At 41.4% G+C, this 13,999-nt stretch overlaps 1 protein-coding gene across 1 annotated transcript in view; it reads left to right on the forward strand.

The window, feature by feature from the left end:
• Sgip1 (SH3GL interacting endocytic adaptor 1) overlaps nucleotides 1-13,999 on the forward strand; it is a 205,400-nt gene that overhangs the window by 142,526 nt on the left and 48,875 nt on the right. Inside the window, exons 10-14 of the mRNA XM_059254587.1 lie at nucleotides 2,284-2,308; nucleotides 3,248-3,299; nucleotides 5,271-5,356; nucleotides 8,692-8,784; nucleotides 12,275-12,349. Of these exons, the coding sequence (XP_059110570.1) occupies nucleotides 2,284-2,308; nucleotides 3,248-3,299; nucleotides 5,271-5,356; nucleotides 8,692-8,784; nucleotides 12,275-12,349 (331 nt within the window). The remainder of the gene's footprint in view (nucleotides 1-2,283; nucleotides 2,309-3,247; nucleotides 3,300-5,270; nucleotides 5,357-8,691; nucleotides 8,785-12,274; nucleotides 12,350-13,999) is intronic.

Below are 13,999 nucleotides of genomic sequence, written 5' to 3' on the forward strand. Positions count from 1 at the left end.
GAGCCATCCTGGGCTACGCAGTGAGTGCAGGTCCACTTGGGAATACTTAGGAGAATTCTATCTCCAAGAGAGGGAGGCAGGGAGGGAGGGAGGGAGGGGGAGGGGGGCACAAAGTTCTCTGAAATGTTCCTAAGCTTATGCCAATCAATAGTCATTACTATTTGAGGCAAATACCACCCTACCCAGTGACAAGCTGCTGGTTTTCTATTTAAACTACAAGATGGCATCTCCAGAGACAGCCAGCCAGGATATGATGATTCCAATCCAGCCGTTAGGTGATTTCTCAGATTGTGACAGCTCATAAGGAATGAATTCATTAATCCAAAATAACAAGTAATTCACTATTTTATATATGTGCCTGTCTATACACACACACACACACACACACACACATATGTAGTCAACAATAATCAATGGAATGAAAACATGGTCACTTGAGGTCAATGGGCTTCCTTACTGGGTGTGGCCTCTGTGGTGACAGCACCTCAGCTGCATTTGTCATGCTGCAGCCTCAGGTCCTCAAGGGCTGCGCCACACACTCAGCTGACAATGAGCCTCTCTCTCCTGGCTGGCTTGTCGCTGTGGGCCATTGGAATCTATTCCTCGGTAATTGCCTTATTCTTTCTCATTTCAAAACAAACCAAGCTTTTCTGCATATTTCTTCCATGGCTAGCTTGCGATTAACTCACTCATTGCTGAGGTGTATTTGATACTGTTGCAGGCCTTCTGATGATAAAGGGAGGAAGGGACACGCATGATACTTGATGGATACTGGAAAAGTGTCCTTCTTGCTTCCTTGGGTATTGCCGTTTTAATAAAGTGAGCAGCGTAGATGATCTAAAGGGCTTCAGTTCAGGCTCCGGTATCCTCTGTCTGCTAGGTTGCAGTTCTCACAGTACAAAGTGGGGCCCTGTTCCCTCAATCAGCTCAGTAATCTTGGAATTCAGTTCTTGAACCCCTGTGTCTCTTCCTTCATATCTGAGGGTCCAACTCTGCTTTAACAATTCATCCTTCAGTCATCTGTCTCTATGTCTCCTATATCCAAACTCCCATAATGAATGAAGCAGGTTGAAATCAGTGTATTTATTTCATTACTAATAATGTGATCGTTCTCTATCTGGCACACGGGGTAAAGACCAAACAAATTGCATTTTTCAGGCAAAACAAGCTAGAAGATGTAATCTGTGCTATTAAGCCATCCGCCAAGAAACATCTAATGGGTCTGTTCTGACTCAAACTGTTCCTCTGTCATAAAGGGATTCAAACTGGGGCAGGAAAATTCTGACTTGCCAGTTCCAGGAAAGATGAAATACAGCCAGTCTACTGTAGAGTACTAAACTATGCCCTGCACTGTTAACATTGTTGTTTGAGAGAACACAACACAGAAGCTACCTTCCCCACAGTGAGAAAGGGTGGGAACGAGTGCCTCTTGGACCTCTTCCTTGAACTTCCACCTTCCCTACTTTCTTCTAAGGCAAGTCATGCCTTGACTCATGATGCCACCCTCCTGGTTCCTCACTTTTCTAGAAGAGTCCATGCTAAGAACCTTACACAGCTTCTGACTTTGAGTTGGAACTTTTCATTGAGTTACTTTTCCTATGTCTGAGTAAGTATGTGCCAGGATTCCAGCTCTAGTGATGCCCTGCATGGATTATTTCTGCCAGGACTGTTTGCATCCTGCCAGAGGCCCTTGCACTGAAGACATGGCTCCTGGTTGGCATGGAGGAGAAGCCAAAGGGGGAAATGGGTAGGGAAGATGGAGTTTCTGGGATTCCTGTGTGAAATGCTCCTGTCAGTGGGACATGAGTAGACATCAACATTCACCATTTTTACCCTTCAAGTCCTATCCGTTCTGATGACTATTTCTGCTAACTACTTCAAGATCCCATCTGACCAGGAGCAGACAGTACTCGTACATCCTAGAATTTTCAAATACTAAATATTTAATAAGTTTGGATTCTTAGGTGCTAAAGTTCAAGAGGGTCCTAGTTGTAAGAGACCAATTTGTATCCTTACTAAATCCACCCAGGTAAGGGGCTTGCTCATTCGGGTGACTTATAGATTGCTCTCTCCCTCTTCTCTATCACTTTAGAGTAACATGAAAAACTGATTTGTGTGTGTGTCTACCTACAGGTGCCAACTTCAGTGTGGTACTGAGTCAAAATTCCTTTTCCCAATCTGGGGTATCTTTGAGTTCAGTTTAATTGAAATGACAGAAATAATACATATTGTACATAACATATCTGTGGTCTTAAGCCTTATAGTGTTTATTTCTAATTCTAGGGTGCAATTAAAAGGAACTTATCCAGTAAGTATGTCTTAGCTCCCAGAAATAGAGTATGGATTGACAGAAGGAATAGTTCCCTGGATCTTGGAGCATGTTTGCATTTGAATTGCACAGTTGGGGGGATTTATTTTTAAGTCTTTCAAAACCAAACATTTACAGCAAAGATTTCTTGTTATGATGGAGGGTATCTGGGTTATGAATAATTAATGCTTAAATTCTCCAAACAAATGTATTTTTGGAAAAACACTGGTGCTTCCTTCCCATGTTCGCCAGCTCTTGCTGCATCTTTAAGCTTCGAAGATAATTTAATCAAATGTGTTTGATTAGACACACTGTAGCTAGAGGTGGGGAGAGAGGAGGAATGTCCGGAAGGCACTAAAGGCAGATACAATGTATCCATTCTTACATTACGGGGTATAAAATGCTCAGTCCACCAAAGTGATATGATAGAGGCTAACATATATAGTATCTGATACCCCTCCTGCCACGTACAATGTATCCTAGGAAAATCTAAATTAATTCTTAAAGCTGCAACATTTTCTTGCCATTTCAAAAAAAAAAAAAAAGAGTAGGCTGACAACCTGATCTGTGGACTATGGGCATATGGCCTGGATTATTATCCCCCATGGTAGCTGAGAACCAGAACCCATCAGGCAACGGGCATTTGAAGAATGATAGGCTGTTCCTCCGAGCTGGACAGTGTACAAATCTTCAATGGTTGGCTTGTTTATGGTTTCTCTTTGGGTAATGAGGTTTTACAAATGCCAGAGAACTCCTACCACATATGGCAGCTATATGGCTGTCGCCTTGCCAGGAGAGAGGGTTTGCTTTGCAGTTGTCATGTGAAGTTGCTTATTGATGGTGCTGAAATCTCTAAGTGTTTCCAAACATAGCTCATATGACACACCAGAAGGGACTGCTAAAGATACGCCTAAAAAGGTCTTTTGTCCTGTATGTCAGGTGAAGAAGTCGCAAGGCCCAGGCGTTCTACCCCAACTCCGGAACTTACAAGGTGAGCATGGAAGACACTGGTTGCATTTTATTCATCACCAACTTTTAACTTTTCAGCAAATATCCTCCAGGTCTCAGTGAATGTAGGCCTAACATGTATGTGTGTTTATATAGCTACAGCCAAATTTGCTGTCATTTCTCATACATGCAGCCCTAAGGGGAACCTTTGGGTAAATGTCTGCATTTGTCTATGGCAGAATGTATGGTCTACTCACTGATGAGAAAACTAGAGTTGTGTACAAAGAGCTTTTTTTTTCATTTCTGGAATGTTCATCTGAGATACGTTATATTGCCCTAAAAAAGAGAAGTTGGCTAGTTGGATATACTTTCATAATACATTCTAACTTCCCTATCAAAGAACCTTCTATTTTGTTCACACACACACACACACAGAGATAGAGATAGATAGATAGATAGATAGATAGATAGATAGATAGATAGATAGATAGAGAATTGTTGTATTTCACTGTGGATTCTTTGAGTGAAGTATTATATAGTTATTGTTTCCCAAAATGATAGTTGTATCTCTTTAAAATCTGGATTCTCTGTCTTCTCATCCTCCACCTACTTCTCCATTTTCCTCTCCAACCTTCACCTGGATGACATGCACATGAAAATCATTAGGCTCCCTGATGGTAATCAGGTCTGGAGAAGGAATGGAGACAATAATAATCATCATCATCATCATCATCATCATCATCATCATCATCCATCTAGACAAGTAGTCAGGAGGAAAGATGAGATTTCTCAATACTCTTAAGATATCCTGGGTTAGGACATCACTGGTTTATTAAGTAGGAGGGAGCAAGGTGAAATTAGAAACCGAGTGTCCCAGTTTTGTTTTTTTTTATTCAAACACTAACTTCCTGGGCACCGTGTAAATAGCTCGATGCTTGACTTTACATAAATTGCATTAATTACAACAAGAAATAAGAGCACTTGGAAGGCAGAGCCAGGCAGATCTCTGTGAGTTCGAGGCCAGCCTGGTCTACAGAGCGAGATCCAGGACAGGCACCAAAACTACACAGAGAAACCCTGTTTCAAAAGGAAACCAAAAAGAAAAAAGAAAGAAAGAAAGAAGGTGATGTCTTGGTTAGGGTTTCTATTTATATGATAAAGTACCATGACCAAACACAACTGAAGGAAGACAAGATTTATACGTCTCAGGTCACAGTTCATCATCAAAGGAAGTCAAGGCAGAAGCTGAAGCAGGGGCCATGGAGAGTGCTGCTTACTAACTTGCTCCTCGTGGCTTGCTCAGCCTGCTTTTTTACCTGACCTAAGACCACCAGCCCAGGGGTGGAACCACCCTCCATGGGCTGGGCCCTCACATCAATCATCAATTGAGAAAATGCTTCCACAGACTTGCCTTCAGGCCAATCCTATAGAGACATTTTCTCAATTAAGGTTTTCTTCCCAGATGACCCCAGCTTATGTCAAAACATCGTTTTTTATGACATAAAAACTAGCCATCACAGGTAATGACAAGTCTATATTTTTAGGCTCGTCATGTTGACACACACCTGTAGCCCCAGCACATGGGGCAAAAGGCACAAGGGTCATGAATTTTAAGACAGCCTGGGGTTTATAAGAAGCTGTCTCAAAACCATGAAAAAGTAAATATGTATAGTCTTTTGAGTTCATGTGACAGAAAGGTGCCTTGTAATAAACTGGCATCTCTAATATGTCATTTTTATGTGTGGAGACTTACCTTGATGTTTCTGTTGGAGCTCCACCTAGGCCTCCAGTAGACCTCAGGGTCTTATCTCCCGCCATGACCCTTTCCCACATGGTATCTTCAAGTGATACTTTCTAAGGCCAACAGAAGCTTTGTACACACATGTGCTTGCCTGAATACGCAATTACACATACTTGTTTAACCAAGGAAAGTATTTGAAAGTTTGTGTATCAGTTTTGAGCATTAATTTTTGATCCTTCTCTCTGTGTACTCTGCCTAAAATGCATGTTTTAGCAAGAAGCCTCCAGATGATACGCTGGCCCTTGCTCCTCTCTTTGGTCCACCGTTAGAATCAGCTTTTGATGAACAGAAGACAGAAGGTAGGAAACTGTATGTCTACAGCACTGCTATGGAGTTATTTCTCTGGAGTCTATGTAATTATGTATTGGCAACATACCATCAGACCCTCATGGTAGAAAAATGTTCCAAATGAAGTGTGCTGTGAGTTTAGTTGAGAAACATCTATTATTGTAGGATTTAAAATTTTATTCCCAGAATGACTAACAACTTCATTCCTGAAAATAGGCCAGTAAAAATGAAAGTCGATTTACACCAATCCTGATCAGGGTAAATGAACTCTGAGCCCAAGAGCTGCTGTGAGAAGTGTAAGCAGGAGTATAAATGGATAGTGGTCTTCTCACCCTCAGTAGTGAAGATGGTATTCACTCTTTTCCAGCTCATCAGGGCAGTGTCAGTGAGAGAGTGAACAGGTCTGCTAGCTCACGACCCAGGAAGCATTGCCAATCATTTAGCAATGCTATAAGAGAAATATCTACATTTCTGCCATTAGCTTTGTGTTGCCTACTAAATATTTATTCTACAATTAAATGTTTAAGTGTTTAACATTAACCAGGTTTTTTGAAGGGCTACAAATATGTCTTGTTGATAGAAAGCATCCCTTTAAAAAGGAGATCTAGTCTATATTAGAATTATATTTATGCCCAGTACATGTATTTCCAATAAGCATTATTGAATGTCATTATAAAAAGTTGTTTGACTTAAAAACTCTAAAGTTGGACTGGATATATGGCCCCACTTTTATGGAAATATGGTTAAGAGCATGTGCTACTCTTGCAAAGAACCCAAGTTCAGTTCCTAGTATCTACATCGAAAAGCTCACCACTGCCTATAACTCCAGCTCCAACCCTCTCTTCTGAACTCCAGCAGCATCTGCACTCACATGCATGTGCCCACAGACAGGTACACATGTACACATAATTAAAAATACTATCTTTTTTAAAAGAACTCTAAACTATATATGTGATAAGATGGTAACTTTCTAGGCCCCAATGGAGAATTGTCCTTAACACGTACATAAGCTGGGCATGGTGGCACGCACCTTTAATCCCAGCATTTGGGAGGCAGAAGCAGGCGGATCTCTGTGAGTTCGAGGCCAGCCTGGACTACAGAATGAGTTCCAGGACAGCTGGAGCTGCATAGTGAGACTCTGTCTTGAAAACAAACAAAGACTTAACATAATAAGTAGGCAAGAAGCCTAAGCTAAAGTAACAAAGAGATTTCAAAGTACAGTAATCAAGACAGAATTTTATTTCTTGATAACAATATAGAGGTAAACCCGGGAGGGTGGTGGGGCTCCTCTTCAGTCCTCACTGGTTACCTTCATCTCAGAGTGCAAGGACTTGCTCCAGCTCTTATCCCTTCCAGAAGAAAAGCAGCGGACGAAGCCAAAGAACTCACTGATACCTGTTTCAAGAGAAAACTCTAGAAGACACATCCATCACTTTTAACCAAAGCACACTACAGAAAATGTGACCAACTAAAACTCCTTTTCTATGAAGAATGGTTCAGTCGCACAGCTACACCTGGATGCTTTCAATGATTTAGTTAGGCAAATTTTATAAAAAACCATTCCTAAATACCTTCTCAGTGGCATTACACTTGTAACCTAGAACTATATAAAACTATACAAAAGGGGGGGGGCATGTGTATTATTAAGTCATCTGTGATCAGTTTTGTCTTTTATGATATAACTGGTGGTGGGAGCTGGTGTGTCGCATCTGAACCTGCACATTTAAGGAATTCTATAAGCATACAGAAATATCTCCCATGAGAACAGAAGTGTTTGTTGTTGTTTTTGTTGTTGTTGTTGTTGTTAAATCTAGGTGGTCCCCACGTTGAACCCACGGAAGCAATGCTGTTCCCAGCACAGAGTTTAGGCTTGCATGGAGAACTGTGATGGAGGAAGACGTACATCTGGACTCACGGACGAGTCTTGTTTGTCTGTCTTTCTGACCCTAGCCACTGAAGTTTGGCCAAGTTCTGACGTTTGCACCAAGCACATCAGCCCTTCCCCTGGCCACGCCTCTCTTTCCTCTCTGCTCACTCTTTACTTCTTTAGGTTGGTTGCTTCGAGGACCTAGGAGGGAAAAGCAGTGACTTGGAAAGAGCTGAGCCTACATCAGGTCTCAGCCCCTCGACTTTTTCTGTGGACAAGTGTTTGAGAACACTAGTCATTGGTTTTTCTCTCCCAACAGTGGCATTGGCTTTTACCACGCGGTGGTGCTGTGAGAATGAAATACAAAATAACAGCTGTTGGTCTCAGATGAGTGCTTGATGTGCACTTTTTGTGTATACATGTATTTGCACCCCACTGCCATCTTCGTCCTCTCAGTTACTCCTGGGATTGTTATTGTCTCCCCTTTCTACTGCAGGAGGGAGGCTCAGAGAGGTTAAATGACTTGCCCAGGATTCTACAGGAAGCTAGAAGCTACAATGAAATCCACATTCTGCCTACGCTCCATACAGCACATCAAATAGCAGTGCACTTACAGAAAAGGACTGCTTATTTACACCTGAACAGTAACAATCAAAACAAAAAGAAAAACAATGTTAGATTCAATACTTCATTGACCTTGATTCGCTTCTAAAGAACTAAAGAACTATTCATTTTCTGGTTCCTGGGCTCAGTAGCTAAGAGCACTCACTGGCTGCTTTTCCACAGGACCTGGGTTCAATTCCCAGCACCCACAAGGCAGCTCACAATCATCTAAAACTCCAGTTCCAGGATATCCAACTCCCTCTTCTGGCCTCCTCGGGTACCAGGCATGGTACACAGACATACATGAAGGCAGAATAAAATAAAATAATAATTTTTAAAATGTTCTGGTTCTCTTAAAATGTTCAACAAGCATCTTTAGAATAATCATTACTCTTTATGATACTGTAAAGTGTTAAGAGACTGAACAATCTTTAAAAAAAATGGGAACCGCTGCACAGAATGCAGACATTTTCGACATTGAAGCATATTCATAGAAGTCTTTAACTATACCAACTAACAACAAAATAAATGCTCATGAGTTAATTCCTAAAATTTCTGAATGGTACAGAAATGGGGACAGTAAGTGTAGTGGCATCCAGACTGTCCTTAGGGGACAAACTAGGAAGAAAGTGTGGGTTGCAGTTGGAGTCTCCTTTGATCTAGCTCCATGTACGCACACAGACACCCCCTTGATCCCCCATGCACCACGCTTCTGCTTCTGTTCTCCGCCTGAAGAGTGTGTGGATCAGCACACTCCTAAATTAAACTTCTAGGATGACGCAAGGTGTGGGGATCACGTTGTGAAGCTCAACTTTAATCGGAGTTCTAGATTCTTGTTTGAACTTACCCTGAGAAAATCTGTTTTTCTATTTCCAGTTCTTTTAGATCAGCCTGAGATATGGGGTTCAGGCCAGCCAATTAACCCAAGCACGGAGTCACCAAAGCTAGCAAGACCTTTTCCCACCGGAAGTAAGTTATGTATCTGACTCATTTTACTCTCTCTCTCTCTCTCTCTCTCTCTCTCTCTCTCTCTCTCTCTGCATAGTAAAATTGTAGACAACTCTTAGAAGGATAATATTTGAATGTAAAAAGAGACATTATTATCTAACAGGCAAGGTCAGGTTACCAAGCTGGGGTGAAATAACGAAAGAAAGTAGTGTGGTTAGCCTTGAGGTGGCCCCTCTTCTGACATCTTACATGATCTTTTGTTCATCCATCCATCCCATGTGGCTATGTACAAGTTGGAAGGTGTTGAGCTGAAGGCACTGGACAACCGCACAATACAATCACTGAGCAAGTCTAGCTGGGTCTCTGCTGGTCCCAGTGCACACCTGACTAAACAGGACAGGATGGACCCATAGACAGGAAAGACGACCTGGAAAGTGAGACAAGCAGGCTCTCTAGCAGAGAGGCACTAAAACGAAACCAAGACAAATGTATGGCAGTGCTGCTGATGTCAGCCCAGGTGACTGGAAACTCTTGAAAGGCCTTGTAAATCCTTTGCCTCTGGTGAGTTGGACTAGCTGGGCCGATTGGGTTAGTCACTAGATCAAGCCAATTACCCACAAATTTACGAAGTCTCCATTAGTAGACTCCCATAGCAGGATGAGTACAGAAGGTACTCCTTGGAATCCTCATGGGAAGAATGGATTTTAGGAAGTATCTGGAAAGTGAAGGAGCATGGAGGGTCTTTTTTTATGCATTGAGATTCACCAGTAAATACTTTCTCCAGCCCAGCATCCCCGGGGCTTTACTTTTGGTATCTAAAACTGGCAACAGTAATTAGCCAAAGGGATTCAGAATGAAAGGCTAACAGGTTACTTGTTGGGAATGTTGTCACTCTAAGGTCATGTGATCCAGCCTTTGTAAAAAATATTTTTCTCAAAAACAGGGTGGGGAAAGCAAGAATCAGTAGCTTTTCTTAAACCTCTGAGCTTTGAATGGTGTTACCAGAGATGGCGTGGACCACAGAAGCATGATTCTGAGTGCTTCTCCATGCGACTGGGCTACAAAGCCACCTTTCCTTACATATCTAAGCTATCCAAATTATTCCTACAAAACTCTTCTTATTAAGTGGCAAGAAAATAAACCAAAGTCATGTTTATGTAGATAGAGTAGAACTTTAGAGAGAACTGTAGATGCAATGTGTCCACTTAGCGTAGCTGCTGGAACTGATGGGCATCCAATAGTTCTGCTTGCCTTGTGGTTGCCGTGGAAGTTCCCCTCTTTAGTGTTAGGACTTACAGTATTTTGTTTATTTTATGTTATCTAGTGATTATCCTCTTGACTTTTTAATAGAGGTAATGACTTAGGAGCAAAAACTCTAATTGGCTCCTAACTCTCAGGGTAAAGATCCACTTGGGAAATAGTTTTCAACAGCTCCTAGCTGAGATTAAGAACCACTTAGGAGAGATGACACAGTAGTTTAGAGCACCTGTTGCTCTTATAGAGGACCTGGGTTTGGTTTTCAGCACCCACATACCTGCTCACAACCATCTGTAACTCTAACTCCATAGAATTAGGAGACATCCTCCTATGGATGCCATGGGCACTCATATGTTGCACACACATGTAGGCAAACACTTATACACATAAAATAAAATTATTTTAAAGAGTTACTTATCCATGAGCTTTAAGATAGAAAGGAAGGATAATATGTGTGCGTATGTGTGTGCGTGCGTGCGTGCGTGCGTGCATGCGTGCGTGCGTGCGTGCATATGTGTGTGTGTGTGTGTGTGTGTGTGTGTGTGTGTGTGTGTGTACGTGTGGTGCTGAGGATGGAGAGAGGAGTAATGTCAGGAAGACACTCTTCCTGGGATGTCCAGGGTAGAGAGGACTAGTCAGGGCTCTCTAGCTTCGGGCCCACCTGGCTCCTTCTGACCTTAGGATATGAAGTATGGGCCCACACTCAGGTTCACAGTGAGGGAGGGCTTATGACAGTCATAGAACTCTTGATTCTTATGATTCCAAATATGACAGGTGACAAAAAAACACACATTCTAAGAAAAAAGAAAAATTTACCTGTTGAAAGAATAATTCCTAATTTCATCTACAAAATGAGAAACCCTATCCATAAGGGCAAAATTTTTGGTAGGGATAAAAATGCTATACTTTTTTATCATTGGATTTTATTTTTTAAGAGTGTTTATTGGGAATGTTTATTCTTTGATCCATTCACTTCACTTCTAACTTCCTAAGACATGCTGTCTTAGGGTTTCTATTGCTGTGAAGAGACACCTTGACCACAGCAACTCCTATAAAGGAAAACATTTCATTGAGGTGGTGGCTTACAGTTTCAGAAGTTTAGTCCATTGTCATTATGGCAGGAGCATGGTGGCATACAGATGGACATGGTGCTGAAAAACTCTACATCCTGATCCAAAGGCAGCAGGAAGTTGACTGAGATACTGGGTGTATCTTGAGCACAGGAGACCTCAAAACCTGCCCCCACAGTGACACACTTCCTCCAACAAGGCCACACCTACTCCAACAAAGTCACACCTCCCAATAATGCTATTCTCTATGAGATTATGGGGTCCAATTACACTCAAACTACCACATATGCTAAAAGTTTAAAAGCATAGTATTACAAAATCTGTCCAGATACAATTGTCCAGACTAGATTTAAAATCCCTCCCTGGACCCCTCTCAGGACCATTGCTGTTTCTGTGGTCACACCCTGGACTGGAACTAAGTGTTATCAGGATTCATGATCAATCACTATTCCTCCAGAACACAGCCAGTGTTTATTCAACACAGTGCCCCTTGCTCCTAGTAAAGGAATTGAACTTAGCTGTGGCTTGATGTCTGTTGAATGAATAAAATGTTGATGTTATCTGACCTTTTGTAAAACTCCTATGGTCATAAGATGGAGGAATCTGGTTGCTTCTATCTCTTGGAGTCCTAGGTAGGGTAATCATTGCTGTGATGAAACACCACGACCAAAGACAACTTTGGGAGGAAAGAATTTATTTGGCTTACATATTACAGTGCATTGAGGGAAACCAAGGCAGGAACTCAAGCAGGGCAGGAACCTGGAGGCAAGAGCTGATGCAGATACCATGAAGGAGTACCACTTACTAGCTTGCTTCCCAAAGCTTGCTCAGCCAGCTTTCTTATAGCACCCAGGACCACCAGATCAGGGGTGGCCCCACCCACAATGGACTGGGCCCTCCCACATCAATCACTAATTTTGAAAATGCTCTACAGGCTTGCTGCGATTCTATCTTATGGAAACATTTTCTCAATTGAGGTTCCCTCCTCTTCAATGACTCTAGCTTGTATCAAGTTGACATAAAATTAGCCAGCACACTTGGCGTTGCCATCTTAAAAACGTAGGCCATGGCTAGCCCATTTCCAAGATGAGATGTGTGAATAAAAGCCCAAATCATGCTTCTTTTACCTTTTCCTTTAGTTTGGGAAGACTGTGATTGCTGACACTTTACTTCTCTCTTTGCAGCTCCTCCACCTCTGCCTCCAAAAACTGTACCAGCCACCCCACCTCGAACAGGCTCCCCCTTAACAGTGGCAACAGGTAAACTAGGTCTTTACAGTTCTGAGATGATGTGGCAAACAGATCCACGGCTTTGGACGACAACATGCCCTTGATGCATTGGGAGGCATAGGCTGTGCGGACAGGCAGAGTGCTCATGTTGGGTTTCAATGTCCCTGCAACTTACTGTGCTGGCTTACTGTAAGGTACACTCCCAGGTGTCACACAGACATACACAGTTTATTTTAGCATAATTTTATATGGTGGGGGCTGCACTGATTACAAAGTCAAATAAAGTTGCCATAAGATGAAAAGTCAACTATTTACTCAATCTCTCACTTTGTGGGCTCTCATTTGAATGACTTGAAAATGAATGGTCTCAAAGTACAATTTGTATCTTTCAAGAGCCAATAGGCCATCTGGTAGAATAAAGAGTAGTTGCTTATGGTATAAAAGCTTAAGTGGGTCCCAGAATGAGCAGTAACCCTTTGGGGGGATTATTTTCCCCAGCAGTCATTCAAATATTTAATCATTTTGCTGCAAAGGCTGTGGTAATAATTACAAAATATGGCAAGGAACTGCTGTAAACTATTTTGGACCTATCATTTCTGAGGCACAGCTTTTCCTTTGTATTAAAATCAATACTATGCATTCATGCAATTTATTATCTGCCAGGTCTTACTAGACAAGCAGTTCAAATGTAGTAATGGTGATTTTATTTACCTGAGCCCTAGAATGTGGCTCTTTATCACCTTTGGAATCCTGTAGCAGCTTTACGCCTGGCTGTCCCTGTAGCCTGGTGAGTTTGATAGAGATAGAACAGGATATTCATCAGAAAAACAGAAAGTTAGGCACAGTCATTTATGAAATTTATATTGACTCAAGCCCACTAGAGAGTTGCCAAAAGCATTGCAAGTAAGGTATTTGCAAGTTCAGTTGTTTAGAGATCCTGTGTCTCCATAAATTGTATTAGCTGCAAGTAAATCTATTAGCAACAAAATCATAAATTATTGACAGTCATGCAAAAGGCTACCCCATTTATCTGTGGCTTTGCAGCCTTGGAAATTAACTCCTTTCCAATCAGAAATACGGAAATACCAAGCCAGTTTTTATAGCCCATAAGTCATTTACAAGTAAGGTGAGGTATGGCTGTGCCTTGCAGCTATTTAGGCAGCAATTTCTAATTTGAATAACCTCATTGTTGCTTTAAAAGAAAAAAAAAAGAACTACTTTCTAATTTGTAATCATCAAATATTTTATACTTCACTAAAGGATTCAGTTTTTAAATTTTCCTCTTATTATTGACATGTGTAGAAAAGAATACACTGCTGATATTTAAGCAAAATGAAATTTTCTGTATCATACTTCAGAAAGAAATACATTACAGCCACTACTAGTATATTAACAAGCTCTGCTTTGTGAGAAAAGAAATTCTAAAGATGTTTTCATGATCTTCCCCCCTGTATCCATATAACATTTCTAATCAGTAGCAAATGCCTTGCTGTATCCCCTGTGTGTGTTGCGTATGGAGTGTGTTGTGTTTGTACACATTTATGTGGGGTTATCTTCTTAATAATCTTCTCGTGTTTCTGGTGTATTTAAAGTAAATCTATAGCTAAATGTGATGTCCTGTTTTTTTTTTTCAATTATCAGAGATTATCATTAGTTTACCAAACAGTCTGTTTAACTTCT

This window comes from Peromyscus eremicus, chromosome 2 (assembly GCF_949786415.1).
Source record: "Peromyscus eremicus chromosome 2, PerEre_H2_v1, whole genome shotgun sequence".
NCBI lineage: Eukaryota > Metazoa > Chordata > Mammalia > Rodentia > Cricetidae > Peromyscus > Peromyscus eremicus.